Source organism: Malaclemys terrapin, chromosome 8 (assembly GCF_027887155.1).
Source record: "Malaclemys terrapin pileata isolate rMalTer1 chromosome 8, rMalTer1.hap1, whole genome shotgun sequence".
Lineage (NCBI taxonomy): Eukaryota > Metazoa > Chordata > Testudines > Emydidae > Malaclemys > Malaclemys terrapin.
The window spans coordinates 2,986,942-3,003,035 of NC_071512.1; the positions used below are offsets into that span (position 1 = coordinate 2,986,942).

Consider the following 16,094-nt stretch of genomic DNA (forward strand, 5'->3'; position numbering starts at 1 on the left):
AGCTCTGGGAATTGGGTTCTCAGAGCTGAAAACATAGACAGAAGCACCAGGCTTCTGCATAGACAGACCTGGCCTCACTGTGGGAGGCCAGGTCTGTCTATGCAGAAGCCTGGTGCTTCTATGCCAGCAATGTCCCTGGTAGCCTGTGATGGGGTGAAACTCCATCATGGACTAGGATGGGTTAAAAGCCGGCTAGTCTAATCTATTACACCTGTGCCATCATTAATTTGTTGAAGGAATGGGCCTAAGGAGCAGCAATGATAGATTAATGGACACCTGGGCTTCATAAAATGCTGGGAGTGTTCAGTCTGAGGGTGTACAACCACAGGGAGTGGGTAGGTTTCTTTTGAAGACCCTGAGCCAGGCTCTGCAAAAGAAGGGTTCTCTAGGGGACCCAGCCCAGGGGCTGACTGCTCTGCACCAGAGCAGAGGGCAAGACTCAAAGGTAACCAAAAAAGGGACTGAGATTCGGGTGGTCTGAAGGGCCTGAGGCTTGTTGGGACTCTTGAGTTAGACTTTTGTTACCCCAGGACGGGTTATGTTTGTTTGTGACTTGGCAGAGGGCCAAACTACATCTCCAGCACTCATTGGTGTGTGGCAAACTGAGGAGACCTACTGTGGGGGAGGAAACTGAGGCAGAAAGGGCTGGTAGGGCTGTGTCTGAGCAGAAGGGGGAGCTCTGGGATGGCCATGCCCTAGGACACCGCCCCCAACCATTGCACTCTCCTGAAGCACAATTCCATTGGCTTGGAGATGTATTTATTTTCCTGGGGGTACATCCACAGGGCTGGTGGGGAGATAAGAACATAAGAGCGGCCATACTGGGTCAGACCAGTGATCCATCTAGCCCCGTATCCTGTCTTCTGAGAGTGGCCAGTGCCGGGTGCCCCAGAGGGAATGAACAGAACAGGGAATCATCAAGTGGTTCATCCCCCATCGCTCATTCCCAGCTGCTGGCAAACAGAGGCTAGGGACACCATCCCTGCCCAGCCTGGCTAATAGCCATTGATGGACCTATCCTCCATGAACTTACCTAGTTCTTTTTTGAACCCTGTTATAGTCACGCATATGTCTTTGGAGACAAACCTTCAACTATGGAGGGATTGAGGAAATCAACTATGAAAATGGATAGAAACACTCAGTACAGGCCCCCTGCTGCTGTTTGTCTGGAGAGTAAAGTCTATTTGGGTTGCCCTGTGCCGAAGTTTTCAGTGCGTTCTACATTTTTGGATTGCCAGCCTATAACTCCAATGGGGGAGCAGATGGGCAGGAGGCTGGAAGTGTGGGAAGTTAGGTGGGGGATAGCTGCGGCTTTGGGGATTGGCAAGAGTTCATGGTGTTGCCATTTAAACTGCCATCATTGGGCCCCAGAGCTAACGCTGACGGAGATGATGAACCAGACCCTTAGCAGCGCTCCGCGATGGGGCCAGGCTGCCTGCAGACTCGGGAAGACACCCCTGGCTCCCTTTGCGCATGCTTTGCCTTTGGGAGGGTATCTGAGCCGCTGTGCGAGCTCGCAAGGTGCAGTCCGTGCCGGGGCCGGGTGCGCAGCTCGGCGGATTGTCCCGGACATCTCTGGCCCGTCTGGCTGGCGGAGGGGGGGACGCCCCCATTGGGCGGACTCGGGGGCTGGCTCCGGGCTGTGCGTGGGGAGAGGCGCCTGCCCGCTGAGCGGCCGCCAGTTCGCCGGGCGGAACCCGAGCCTGCAGCGAGCCGCCGAGCGAGCCTGGGCGGGGAGCCTCTGCCAGCCCCCCGGCGGGTCTGGAGGGTGCCAGCCGCCCCGCGGAGCCATGCCTGGGGCTGCGGGGCCAGCCTGGGGCTCCCCGGCGCCTTTCCTACTGCTGCTGCGGTTTCTCCCCGCCCTGGAGGCAGCCGGCTGGAGAGGTAAGTCCGCGGGGGAAGATGCCAGGCGGTGGGAACCCTGGGTGGGGTGAACCGGTGGGGCTTTATTCGAACCCGGCTCCTGGCCATGATGATGTACCTCCTCTCCCCCCTCTTTTCTCTCTGTTCTTTTGTATCTTCCCCACCTTCCCTCTGAACAGAAGGGTTAGCCGCAGGGATCGCGCAGCCAGCGTCCTAGCAAATCAGCAAGAACACCCAGAGAATACGCATTGCAGGCTGCACTGCCCCTATAGAAAATCCTGGGATTGGGGGATACCTGGTTATCAGCAATGTCTTGTCTGCTGCTGGGTCCAGGGTCCATCCCCAGGATGTGCCCTGGGGATTTCTAGCGGCGTGGAATGGCAGAGGTTCCCCTCTCTCCCTGCAACACACTCCCAGCTGCAAAAACCCAGCTCCGCAGGAAAGCGATGATCGCCTTGGATGGGTGACAGCCCTAATTGCGGGTCAGCAGGCTGGGATAGACATTAGCCAGCAAGAAGAGCTTGTTTCTTTCGGCAACAGAGAGTCCCTCGCCCGCCTTGTCTCATTAAACCCAGGAGCATTTTTAACTGGCGGTTAATCACAGGGTCCTAAATCTTGGATTGGTGGGTTGGGGGCGGACTGAATTCAGCCCATTTTCAAGCTGGCTATTAGAATAAGATTCTCTTCCACTTGCTGTCACTGTCCCCAGTGGATTACCCTCTGAGTGTCTTGTGAAGGCTTTGACACCAGGGGCTTTTACACCCGAGTCAAATGCAGGAAAGACAGATACGGCAAATTATGTATTTCATCTCACTCTACTTGGGGAAGCATTCCATGATACAAATCGGCTGGAAGGGGTCTGGAAGAGTAGCGAAAGAGAACTCGATGAGTTTAGATGTCATGAGAATGTCTTTCCCCATTCTGTTTCCCAGACCTGAAGAAGAGGTCTGTGGAGCACAAAAGTTTCTCTCTTTCACCAACAGAAATTGGTTCAATGAAAGATATTACCTCACATGGGCCTTGTCTCAGGGGAAAGAAAAGACAGACCTGCTTTCAAGGGGAAAGCATCACTGGGCATTGCTATGTGGTTGTTGGACACGTTGGCCATGCCCATAAGTTTCAAACTAAGAGAATTATTTAAGTGCTTCAGGGAGTTTCTCCATCTTTGTTCCAGCAATTAATGTGTCTTTTTAAACTCCTATTTAAAAATCCTCTTCAACAATTATTGCTCTGTCCAGCTGAACTTATCCATGGTTTGTATATTTATTACAGGCCTGATCCAGAGAGGAGCTGAGCACACGGCCCCCAATCCAGCACAGCACGTGTTTTTAAATATAGGCGCTGCCTCATTTAAATCAATCCGATAGCTCGTGTGCTTAAATTCAAGCACATGCTTAAGTGCTTTGCTGGATCAATGCCTGTGCTTGCATATGTCTGGACTTTCCGAAATGTAGATGTAAAAAATTATAAGGAAAATCTTTTCTGCTGCTAATATTAAACAATGTACTTAAGTGTATTTAGAGACATTAGTGGCCAAATAATTCAAACAGTTCTTGCTTTTTGCTGTTTATATGCTGTCTTTTGAAGGCTCTGACCCTGTTCCATTAAGTCCCATTGTCTCTGATGGGGCAGGATTAAACTTTAAATACTGGGCTTTGCAGTGGAGTTTTGATTCTGAGCAACTGTCTGTGCTCCCCAGGAGAAAACAACACTGTTGGCCCACAGCTGTACCAGGAAGAAATAACGCTGCAGTGGAAAGCCACAGGAAGCGTGAAGGTATGTCATATGACCACGTTGACAGGAAAGGTGCTCTTAATTTTTTTTTTTTTTCAACTATTCTCTCCCAAGGTGCGAAATGGTTGACTGGATCTGGTGATGTCTCTTAAATTCTTCAGGCCAGATCCCGGTCACTGGAGGCACATGCAGGCTATAGGAACATATAAAAAAACACATCAGCATAGAGAGGAGCTGTTTGCTGTGATCTGGACTCTCCCCAAAACTCATAGGCTGCTATGTACCCGCTTGGCATATGGTGCCGTAGGGGAGTGCTACAGAGAGGGGCTAAGGATGACCTGCCGGTAAGATCCCCGGACCCAATGCCGATAAAGCACTGCTCTCTGTGCATAGTATCTCAGCTCCAAGCTGGAATCCTACCTCCAGAGAGCCATTGCTGGGCAGAATACGGAGGCAGACTTGCCCTGCATTTGTGGCGGATGTGTGCTCCAGGTTTGGAGACAGAGCGTAGTCAGTACCCTGGCTTTGGCTTGCAGAGCAATAATAACAAATAACTCTTGATGCTATATCACTTTCCATTATGAAGGATCCCTTTAGACTATGTATTAAGATTGCACCCACCACTGAAATGCAGCTGCCTCAGGGGAAGAGCCCAGCAGCCATTTAACACACCCATCAATGATAACAGTAACAGGCTGTCTGTGGCCTCCAGTGGCAAAAACCTTAAGGAGGGAGGCCCAGAGGCAGGATAACTCAGTGCTGGTCTCCTTGGGAGTTTGCTCCAAATCTGAGTCAGGTGTGGGAAGGCAGGTTTTCCCTCTTGGAAGAAGCTGCATCCAGCTCCAACACCCAGTGATCTGTTGGATCCCTATGCCCCGTGCCTTCACACCTGCTCTCAACAGGCTCCCACAGTGTCTGGCAGGGCAGCTCCATTAGACTCGCACTAACAGGGTTGTTTTGGCAGCAGCAAATCTCAGGGCGTTCCATGAAGCGGACTCTGTTGCAAAGAGTGAGGGCCATGGAAAGGGTAATGCAGCTTGGGGCTGTGTTGCCTCCTCAGCGGAGTCACCCTTGGGTGCCAGGGAGGATGAGAAACACGCCCTGGCCCTCTCCTGGAGCCTCAGACAAGTCTCCAGAGGTAGAAGGCAGAGGAGGATAATGGAGGGAGGTTCACCTGCTTCCTCTGCATCTCTCCATGTTCAGATCTAGGGGGAATGGTCCATTCCCAGTCAGGGCCTGAATGCTGCACCCCTAGGTGAGTGTCCCATGGATATCATGGGGAGTCCTCTCAAGAATAAAGGCTGCTCACATGAGTGATGGTTTTCAGGCTGGGTTTTGCCTCCCAGAAACCCCATGAGGTAAGGGTTCAGTGACTTGACCAAGGTCACACAGGCAGTCTGTGGTAGAGCATGATCTCCTGAGTCCCAGTCCTGTGCATTAACCACAAAACCATCCTTCTTCCTCTCAGCACACACACGCCGGTTCCCTTGAAGAGTTTAGTAACCACTCTAACCAAAACTACAGCGCAAGGTCAAATGCAAATGGGAACTAGCCAGGGAGAGGAACCTTCACCACTATCCTTAGGCTCTTTTTAATGATATAAGTAGTTACAGCCTTGGCATATCCAGGGTATGAATCACTCAATACTATGACAAGTTTCAGAGTAGCAGCCGTGTTAGTTTGTATTCGCAAAAAGAACAGGAGTACTTGTGGCACCTTAGAGACTAACACATTTATTTCAGCATAAGCTTTCGTGGGCTACAGCCCACTTCATCGGATGCATGCAGTGGAAAATACAGTAGGAAGATATATATACACACAGAGAACAGGAAACAATGGGTGTCACCATACACACTATAAGGAGAGTGATCAGTTTCATGTTCTCTGTGTGTGTGTGTGTGTGTGTATGTATATGTGTGTGTGTGTGTGTGTATGTATATATATATATATATATATATACACACATCTTCCTACTGTATTTTCCACTGCATGCATCTGATGAAGTGGGCTGTAGCCCACAAAAGCTTATGCTCAAATAAATTTGTTAGTCTCTAAGGTGCCACAAGGACTCCTGTTCTTTTTGTCAATACTGTGAGAACTTCTGGGAAGCTTTTATAGTGTAATGTGATGAACAGGAGCTATGGTAGGTAACTTGCTCTCAGGATCAGGCCAAACAGTATCTCACTCAATAACATCATTGCAATGATGGAAGAACCAGGGCTCACCCTCTGAAATGAACAGGCGGCAAGTTTAAAACAAACAAAAGGAAGTATTGCTTCACACGATGACAGTCAACCTGTGAAACTCTTTGCCAGAGGATGTTGCGAAGGCCAAGACTATAACAGGGTTCAAAAAAGAATTAGATAAGTTGATGAAGGATAGGTCCATCAATGGCTATTAGCCAAGATGATCAGGGATGCTATCCTGCCTTCTGGGTGATGCTAAACCTCTGACTGCCGGAAGCAGGGACTGGACGACAGAGGACCGATCACTCAATAAGTTGCCCTGTTCTGTTCATTCCCTCGGAAGCACCTGGAATTGGCCACTGTTGGAAGACCAGCTGCTTGGCTACATGCATCATTGGTCTGACCCATTATGGACATTCTTATGTTCTTAATGTATTGTGGAGGTATTTGGTTATTCTTAATCACAGACCTGTCCACAAAGAACACAAGGGCATCTGACCAGCACTTACCCTTAGACAAATTGTCAGATCCTAAGATCCTTCGTCAATGTTTATTCAGGCAAATTCTCATTGGATTCAAGAACCCTGCTAGCAACAAGCAAGCATGAGCAGTTACAACTAGTATATTTCGGGTCCAACTGTTAACAGGACCCTAAAAACAAAACGGGATGGGAGGGGCAGGGAAAATCTTGTCAGCATCAACTGTATGGAGAGGTTCAGTGACACACAAGGCTCTGAGCTACAGTTAAACCTGCCTGTGTTTGTGCCGTGTCTCACTTAGCAGCTCAACAATAGACCCGTGCTGAGCACCTGCACCTAGGGTGACCAGACAGCAAGTGTGAAAAATCAGGGTGTGTGTGTGGGGGGGTAACAGGAGCCAATATTAAAAAAAAAGCCCCAAATATCAGGACTGTCCCTATAAAATCAGGACATCTGGTCACCCTATTTGCAGCTTGGATCCAATGAAACCAGAATTTGGCCCTTTGCAATTACAAACCAATGTTGTCTGCTGGATATAATATCTAATGGCCTGAGTCATGGAAGCCAAGGAAAGACTCCCATTGTCTTCCATAATCACAGGATTAGCAGAAGACCAGAATATCAGAATGAAGACCTGCTACGTGGATATGAAAGAAAAAATTTTTAGTTGACACTAGAGTTGGGATTAACACAAAGGGATCTGAACACACACGTTGACTGACAGAATGTTTCAGCCAAGCAAGTCTTTAGAATACTCTTATGGTTTCACTTGATGTCGGTGGTATGAAATCCCCTTGCACATTGAGTAAGGCAGATGAGGAAATAACCTGACGCTCTTATTTCTTAATAACTCCTTATCTTACAATTAATCGAGTAAGAGCAGCCTTTCGTGCCTCCTTAGGAGGCAACTTCCCTTAATAGAAAATCTTGTAATATCCTCAGTTGTACTGAGAAAATCTTTTAATATTCTCAGTTGTACTGAGTCAACTTACATTTTACCTTTCAGACCACTTCTGCTAAGAAGCAGCTAATTTTTATCAGCTCTGTGATCATTTAAAACTTGTTTCTGTTTCTGCGCTGAACGGGCCCATGTTCCTTTATGTGAATTAGTATAAAAATGAAATACTGTACTGAAAAATAAGTCAGTAATAGCAGACACATCTAGTAATGAGGTGCTTGGGTATAGTTTATATCCCTGATCTCTCTCCCCCTCCCCCTTTGTGTTTTAATTGTATCTGCCTAATAATGAAAATAATTATAATGTAGTGGTTACTGGGAACACTTTTCAGGTAATACATCCTGCCTAGCAGGTGTACACGCCTCACCTGTGTACAATGCACACCTCCAGTTTGTCTTCTTCCAGCCCTACCATTTATTTAAAGCTAGGGATACACATAACTTGCTCTACCTAAATACAGCTATATATCTGTATACTGTAAATATAGACGTACCCCCTGATCTTTGGACCTGTCTATATTGACATTTGAAATGATCTTAGGACCTTCATAGAGAACCATGTCTCTGAGTACATCCTAGAAAGGTAGACTATAGTGTCTAGCATATATTGTAGACCAGCGGGGCTGCAGTTTCAGTATATGTTGAATAGTTTTTCTGGGCAGGAGACTTTATACAAATTGTGCATGCTATAAACCAGTGGTTCTCCAACACTTCACTTTGTAGAAGAAAGCGTCTTTCCTGGACCAGCTCTGCCTCCAGCAACCCAATTCCCCACTGCTTGGGTTTAATTTTTGCAGGCCATGAAGCAGGACTCCGTGAGCCACAGGAAGTCCATGGGCCTCAGTTTGAGAACAGCTGCTTCAGGCTCTATTATGAAATGGCTTGCAAAACCGTGTTATTAAACGAAGTCCTGGCATTCTCTAATAAATTGCTATCACCGTTTCAAATTTCATTGTAGACAGGGCCCAGTACTAGAGCTACCATCCAAAGCAGGGCTTGGATTTTTCGAAGGAGGCCATGGGAATTAGGCATCATACTCCCAGGGAATGCCAGTGGGATTTGGGGACCAAACTCTCTTGGGGTGCTATGAAAATAGATCCTCACGGATGCTGGTTATATTTCACCATTAAAATAAATGTGTCTCGGAGTGGGTCAGGTAGGAGATATCAGTTTGGTTTTAGTGCCATCTGCTAAGAAATAGTGTAAACACAGCTCTGCATCAGGCAAATCGTGCTAGGATGTTTTTCCAGTGACCAAGCATTCCCTGGGCACCAAGGCATGGGACATGTCCATGTTTCCAAAGAAGTAACTACACATCGTTCCTCTTGAGCATTATTAGGCACAGCTGAGGTGGGAGATGTGCTCACCGTTGCAGGGTGGGATAAGGGGAGGTTTGCACTTGCAAACAAAGTAATTGCCGTGTTGATGAACACTTAGGTATTCCCAATGATCGCGCTGTATGTGTAATGGGCAGTTTCTCTGTTGCATGCAGCACCCATTCAAAGCCGAAGTCAAGATGACAGTCGAGGGGAGAGAGCTCCTCCTGGATGTTGAGAAGAATGAGTAAGTGTGCTTGTCCATTGTATGCCCTGTGCCGTCTGCTCCTGAAGGTGATGAATAAGGAGCTGATTCAGAGCTCTTCCTGTTGGCTTCACTGCACTTTGGCTCACACTCTAAGGGCTGGTCTAAACCTAAAGCTTAGATTGACCTAGCGACATTGCTCAGGGCTGTGAAAAATCTCGTGCCCTGTGCGACATAGTTAGGTTGACCTAAGCCCCCACCGTAGACACAGTCAGAGTCATGGAAAAATTCTTCCTTCAGCCTCGCTGTGGATTAACTATATCAATTGACCATCCCCTTTTGTCAATGTAGGAAACGTCTGTGCTGCGCCGTAGTGTGCCACTGTGGTTTAGACATACTCTGAGTGGGGGAAATGCGTGCCGCTCTCGTGCATGATAAGACTACTCTGGGTCTGACCTTCAGCTGGTAGAGTGACTTCTGTGGAGCTCTGTCAATGTATGCCAGCTGGGAATCTGTCCCACAGTATATAAACCCATGTCATGTAACAGTTAGTACCTGTGTTAACTAGACAATGATTTCTTGTTACTCTTTACCTGATGCTAGTGAGCTGGATTGTTCACCAAATGGCTCAGTGGTTTTTTTTATCAGTAAAAAGCTCTAATGTGGATTTTGTTTGTTATGTTACTCATAAGGGATTCCACTCCAGGTCTCTTAGGAGGAATGACAGTGAAACTTATATTTCTCTAATGCCGTTCATCCTAAAGTGGCCTAAAGAAATGTTTTCACTTGCACTGACTACAGAAATTCCGCCACCTCTGGGGTAGAACACAGCAGCTGGTTGACAGCACACAGGAACAGTACATAGTAGTTTGGGATAGGAAGTGAAGAAGAATACTGTATCCAAATGAAGTACCAGTGGATATAGGTAGGCATGATGATTTAGCTGCTGGAGTTTGGATGTAGATTCTTTGCTACTTTTTTATACCAGATCCTTTGCCAGGCAAGTGGATTAGATTCTAATGGTGGAAGAGCAGCCAAGACTTTTCTTATATAGCTGGCCCTTGCCAATTTTAATCCATTGATGTTGGATTTCTTTCTGTGTCAGATTTATATAGTGAGTTCCAGTTGAGTGTTTTTTCTCCTAGTACCCACTAATGTATTTATACCCTGGAATAAGACTACTTACCCTATTTAAGTATATAGTGCAGACATACCAGTCAAACCTAGGATCACTTTTCTCCTTCCCTAAGAGTGCAAGGAAATGCCGCAATATGGATATACAACTGTAATTCGTGTTTATGGTGACAAACGAACATAACTGATTTGCGAGATAGTTTGAAGGGGAGCCCAGCTTCTCTTGGCATGGGGTAAGGCAGTATCCGAAATCAGATGAAAGTAGATTCTGGGAAGGGGTTTCTGTGAAGGACTATATCCTAAGGACAAGCTGCTCGGACTTTCAGCATTGAAGACACTGCAGAGCCAATTCTGCACTTGTGCTAACAGAAAATGTTATAAATATTCCACCTATCAACATCTTTGGGCTTTGAAAGTACCAACGCATAGAGAGGGGACCAAACTCTACTGCCAGTCCTAGCTAAGTCCTGTCTACAGAAGCAAAATGAACAGTGTAGCAATTGTGAGCAGTAGCGATCTCTGAAGCAATGCTGTAAATTATCTAACTGCTACTGTAGATAGGACACCACCATTGGGGTCTATTTCCTTTGACTGTCGGGTCTTAAACCTATTGCAGCATTTGTGCTTTGTAGTACTGTAGAGATGAATTTATTCACAGTCCAGGAGGAGTTGGCAAAAGCAGAGTCCTGTCAGAAATCCAAGTAACAGGTTAATTCAGCGTATGATGACATAACCTCCGGGTGCCTCCTGGGAACTGTGCTGTGCTATTTCCATCAGAGGTCTGGCTCTCGGCATGTGTTCGTAAACAGAATGAGGCTCACACACCATTTGCTATTGTGTTTACTTCCTGAGGTAAGGCTTTCATTCAGCAAGATACACATACATACCCTTCCATCAGGGAGCATGCTGGCTTACCAGGATTAATAAACACAGATGGCATTAGGAAGTCCTACTATTTGAACAGATCTTATAAAAACACAGTACATAGAAAATATAGAGCATACAAAATCATCTTTAACACTGACTTCAGAGGAGTTTTTCCTGGGCACGGAGTGAAGGCTCAGGCTTATAGTCAGAGACAGAAGCCGAGACCCAGAGGAGAACGGGCAAAAAGACATACATTTCAGGGACAGCTATTGGGATACTGGCCCAATGAGCAGCTGAGAAGTGTTTGAGAACAGAGCCGTTGTTTGGATGTCACTTTCAAAGTCATTTCAGCGAGTTATAGGGGAATTCAAGAGCAGCGAAGAAGGAACGATGAAGCAGGCAGAAGAAGTGGGGGCCTCAAGAATGTTGTGGATGCTCTAATAAGACGCCGTCTATCTGAGAATCTCCAGCCCTTTGCAAGCGTTAAAGAATGAGGCCTCCTCTTGTCCCTGGCGCGTGCCTATGACAGAGCTGTTGGTTTTGAATGCAACGGTTGTGTTGCATGGCAGAAATGTTTGTGCCACGTCCTTGATTTCACATTTATGAAGAGCACATTGTGCTCATCCCCAGGAGATGTAAACCAGGGGATATTGCATCTGTTCCCGTTAACATGCTACATTATCATTTAGTTTGTAATAAACTCAGCACCTATCTGACTGTGGACTCCATACACCTGAGTACAGGCTTTGTGCGTTAGAAACTAATAACACCATTTTGTTGGTGTTGCTAGTATGAAAAAGGCAGAACCATGATTTCGTTCCAGAGGAATCTAGGCCATAGCATATAAAATCTGAGCAATAGCAAGAGAATATCCCCTAGTGCCATTTAATTCTTTTTATTTTAATAAGTCATTGAAACGCTCAAGTCCTGCAGCTGCAGGGCTGGAAAGTCCAAGACTGCATGGAGAGAGAAATATATGGAGAGATGCCTATAAGAGCAATCATACATTTGGCTGTGGCTTAGGAATGGAAGAATCTGCATTCTAAACCTTGGATGAAAACAGAGTTTTTTTTTTTTTTTTTTAAAGGGACTTTTGTTTAATAAGAACCAGCTTTGAGCTGAAGAGGGGTGTACTGGAGGTGCAGTGGAGAAGCTACAAATGTTGATCACAATGGTCCCTTCTGATCATGTAGCAGGTCTGCATGCCGTGAAGTTCCTCTCTATCAGGGAGAACAGCTGATACTTCTGTTGTACACATCTGAGAGTAATTTGTTTTCCCACCTGGCAACAGGAAAAGCCGCCAGACACTGCAGGGGATTGATTGGTGCCTAGATGTCCACCTATGCTGAGGACCATCAGTGATGGGTCCTGCCCTTCCTCACCACACTTCAGCCTGAAGCTGCCAGGGGAGTGGCCAGCCAGGGATGCTTGAGTCCCTCTGAGCCATGGAGGGAGTCACAATAGCATATGGCAGCTCTGACGTGCCTTTCAGACCATTGGTAGCTTTATCCTCGTAGCTTTCTGTCAGATCGGGTGCCCCTGTCCTGCCCCCTGGTTGGCTGTAGTGCAGCTACAGCACCATGCTGGGAACAGCGGGTTGGATCACGTATTCCTAATGCAGACAAAGCTCCCACTGACCCCAGGAAGCATCTTGTTTGAATGAGGGGAACGGCATCAGGCCCCCAAAGGGCATTTTTAACCATGTGCAAGGCCAATTCCATGCAATGGAAGCCAAAATGTACAGTGGTTGGCTGAGAGCAGTTACTCTCCTAGCATAGACAGAGTTCACAGGCTCCCAGCCCAACCGAGAAATCTAATTTTAGACTCTTTTACCTCAGAAGCAAAAACATTCCACCTCTAAACGGTACCATTTCCGTGTCTGATAACAAGGGAGCCCTGTATCTGATGCTCTGAGCTGTCAGATAATGAAGCTGGGGGTCACTGGTTGGTTGTCATTTCCTGCCGCTACAGTACTGGTTTCAGTGACTGCTGACCGAGAGGGGTTTGTCCACCTCCCAGCAGGAAGGATATTCCAGATCTTCCACACAGTGTCCACGCATTATCTGTATCTAATGGCTTCCTGCATTGGGGGAAGGAATGGGGGGCGGTGGCATGGAGGCAAGGGGCAGGAAGCATTTGCTCGGCTGGGCTCACGAAGGGCTTTTTTACCATTAGGAAAACGGAGTTGGCACCTGGAGACATGCAGCTGCTCTTCCTCCTCCTCTTTCGTTTGGGCTGGTTAGTGATTTCTTTGTAAGGCGGGGGAGGAGAGAAAGGAACGTACCCCTCTGAATTACCTGTTCCCTGGCTGCAGTGATTGCATGACTTCCCAGCCAGGAAATCCATTTCCTTTCCTCTTCCTCTTGATATGTTTGCGTTATCCATTGCTAAGTGCAGCAGGACGTGGTGCTGACTTTGCGCTGCAGCCGTGACTTCATTGCCTGGCTCTTCTACCCCAAATGTCCCTGACCTGGCTGAGAGGAGTCTTTTCAATACTCTGAAACAGGCAGCTGCGTTTTACCTTCAGCGCTGGAGAGTCGCCTCCCCTTCCAAGCCTATTTTGCCAGAGCAACAAACGTGTTCTCGTTACCCGAGGAAAGGGCCTTGAGAAAGTGAGATGTGCAGGTTCCAGTCTTCGTGTGCATCTGAGTCACCAGCACTAGCAAAGAGCCTTGGATTCCAGCTATCAAGTGGAGTGCCCCAAGGGTCGGTCCTGGGGCTGGTTTTGTTCAATATCTTCATTAATGATCTGGAGGATGGCGTGGACTGTACTCTCAGCAAGTTTGCAGATGACACTAAATTGGGAGGAGTGGTAGATACGCTGGAGGGTAGGGATAGGATACAGAGGGACCTAGACAAATTAGAGGATTGGGCCAAAAGAAACGTGATGAGGTTCAACAAGGACAAGTGCAGAGTCCTGCACTTAGGACGGAAGAATCCCATGCACTGTTACAGACTCGGGACCGAATGGCTAGGCAACTGTTCTGCAGAAAAGGACCTAGGGGTTACAGTGGATGAGAAGCTGGATATAAGTCAGCAGTGTGCCCTTGTTACCAAGAAGGCTAATGGCATTTTGGGCTGTATAAGTAGGGGCATTGCCAGCAGATCAAGGGACATGATCATTCCCCTCTATTCGGCATTGGTGAGGCCTCATCTGGAGTACTGTGTCCAGTTTTGGACCCCACACTACAAGAAGGATGTGGAAAAATTGGAAAGAATCCAGCGGAGGGCAACAAAAATGATTAGGGGGCTGGAGCACATGACTTATGAGGAGAGGCTGAGGGAACTGGGATTGTTTAGTCTGCAGAAGAGAAGAATGAGGGGGGATTTGATAGCTGCTTTCAACTACCTGAAAGGGGGTTCCAAAGACGATGGATCTAGACTTTTTCTCAGTGGTACCAGATGACAGAACAAGGAGTAATGGTCTCAAGTTGCAGTGGGGGAGGTTTAGGTTGGATGTTAGGAAAAACTTTTTCACTAGGAGGGTGGTGAAGCACTGGAATGGGTTACCTAAGGAGGTAGTGGAATCTCCTTCCTTAGAGGTTTTTAAGATTAGGCTTGACATAGCCCTGGCTGGGATGATTTAGTTGAAGATTGGTCCTGATTTGAGCAGGGGGTTGGACTAGATGACCTCCTGTGTCCCCTCCAACCCTGATAGTCTATGATTCTCTTTGAAAATGTGTCAGGTTTTACATAAGGGCTTACTTGTTTTCCTCTCCCGTTGCAGTTGGATGTCAAAAAGCAGCCCTGACAAATATTACTACCAGGCTGGATGTTAGAGGGAAGGGTTGGCTGAGTTTCTCACAATAAACTCTGTTGGGCGATTTTAGCAAAGTGTCCAGAGAAGAGGGGTCAAAGTCTCCTCTGGTACACCGGTGTGATTCTGCTGCAGTCGATGGAGTAGCTCCACTCTGTGAAAGGAGGAATAGCCCCCAAATGCAGACAAATCTGATGTAGAAACCCTGACAGGGAAACGAATCCCTCCCACCCCAAAATGTTCTTGGCAATCAGTTTGGGCAGATTTATTATTATTTGCAAAGAGAGAGGGATGGAAAAAATTCAGAGCTCTCAATCCGGTTATAGACTCGCTACGGTCGGTCTCTAGACCAAAATGAAAACAGCTGACATTTCCCACAAGAGATCTGTGGCCTGTTGGTTTTTGAAAAATTGTGTTCATGCATCCAAAATATTTGTATTTATTTTAAAAATGGCACCTACCCATCCAGACTGACGGCATTGTATCACAATCCTCAACCGAGTTGTTAGCTCCACTTAGTTCATTAGAAGAACCCACCCGTCTCAAAGGACAACCATGGACGTCCACTGGAGCCCAGCCAATCTTAGTTGAAGACCTCTGAGTATATCATTTCTGAGCACCTCCCATTGAGATAATTGGTCATTGAAGGTTCCCAGCACGACACAGGGTTGTGCTAGTCGATTATGCTTGTTGTAAATATTTTACTGGCTCTAAGACACCGGAAGACCAATTTATTGTGGAAACCCTGTCATAGATTTTTCCAAAGCCACTTAGGGATTGGACCCCAATTCCCATTTAAATTAATGTGCCTCTAAACTTCCTAGGCGACTTGGAAAATCTCCCACCAAATGTATTATTCAGCCCTTATCTAGCCCTGGTCTTATCTAAGCCCCGGTGCTGCCAAGTCTTGACTCCAGGGGCAGTTAGGGGCTTCCCGGGGCCTTCTTCCCTGCCATCTATTTGCAATTCGTTTATCTTGCTTTCTGCTGTTCTTTGGAGATCTGACAGGAAAAGGAAGAGGGAAGGGAGTCTTTCATCCCCAGTCTTTCCTCTGATTCCCTCCCTGTTCTGTTTAGCTGACTGGGCTGCAGGCAGTGCTCTCCAGGGAACCCCGGGGACCAGCCTCCCAGCAGGGTCTCCCTGCATCCCGTGCCCTGTCTCCGTTACCTAGTGCTGCCTTCTCCCGCAAAATGCCGTCAGCCTCATTCACTGACTACTTGACCTGCCCTGTCGCTGTGTCTGAGACAGCAAACCAGAGACACCCCTGAATTAGGAGACCAGGCCTTCCCTGCAGGCCCTTCACACAGCAGCTCAGTGGCATTAAGATGGGCCCTTTGTTTAAAACAATGACCTCATTGACGGAGCTGCACTGGGCCAAGATCACTCCAAGCCGGTCTTCAGCAGAACAGCGTCTTTAAGACAGCTGTACATTGTGGCAGCGGGCCAGGCCTTTGCTCACTTGGCTGCCTTGCTCAGAGCTGACCTGGCTCCCCAGGATGTCCGTTCAATGAAAACTGGCAGCAGCAGCCTCTTTCCAGCCAGCCTCCCAGCTCCAGCACGGGGAAGTCGGATGCTCTGGGGTGCAGCTGATGTGTG

At 47.5% G+C, this 16,094-nt stretch overlaps 1 protein-coding gene across 1 annotated transcript in view; it reads left to right on the forward strand.

The window, feature by feature from the left end:
* The first annotated feature begins 1,697 nt into the window (after positions 1–1,697).
* Positions 1,698–16,094, forward strand: part of ADAM19 (ADAM metallopeptidase domain 19) — a 46,335-nt gene continuing 31,938 nt past the window's right edge. The window contains exons 1-3 of the mRNA XM_054037380.1: positions 1,698–1,884; positions 3,563–3,639; positions 8,712–8,782. Of these exons, the coding sequence (XP_053893355.1) occupies positions 1,791–1,884; positions 3,563–3,639; positions 8,712–8,782 (242 nt within the window). The 5' untranslated portion in view covers positions 1,698–1,790. The remainder of the gene's footprint in view (positions 1,885–3,562; positions 3,640–8,711; positions 8,783–16,094) is intronic.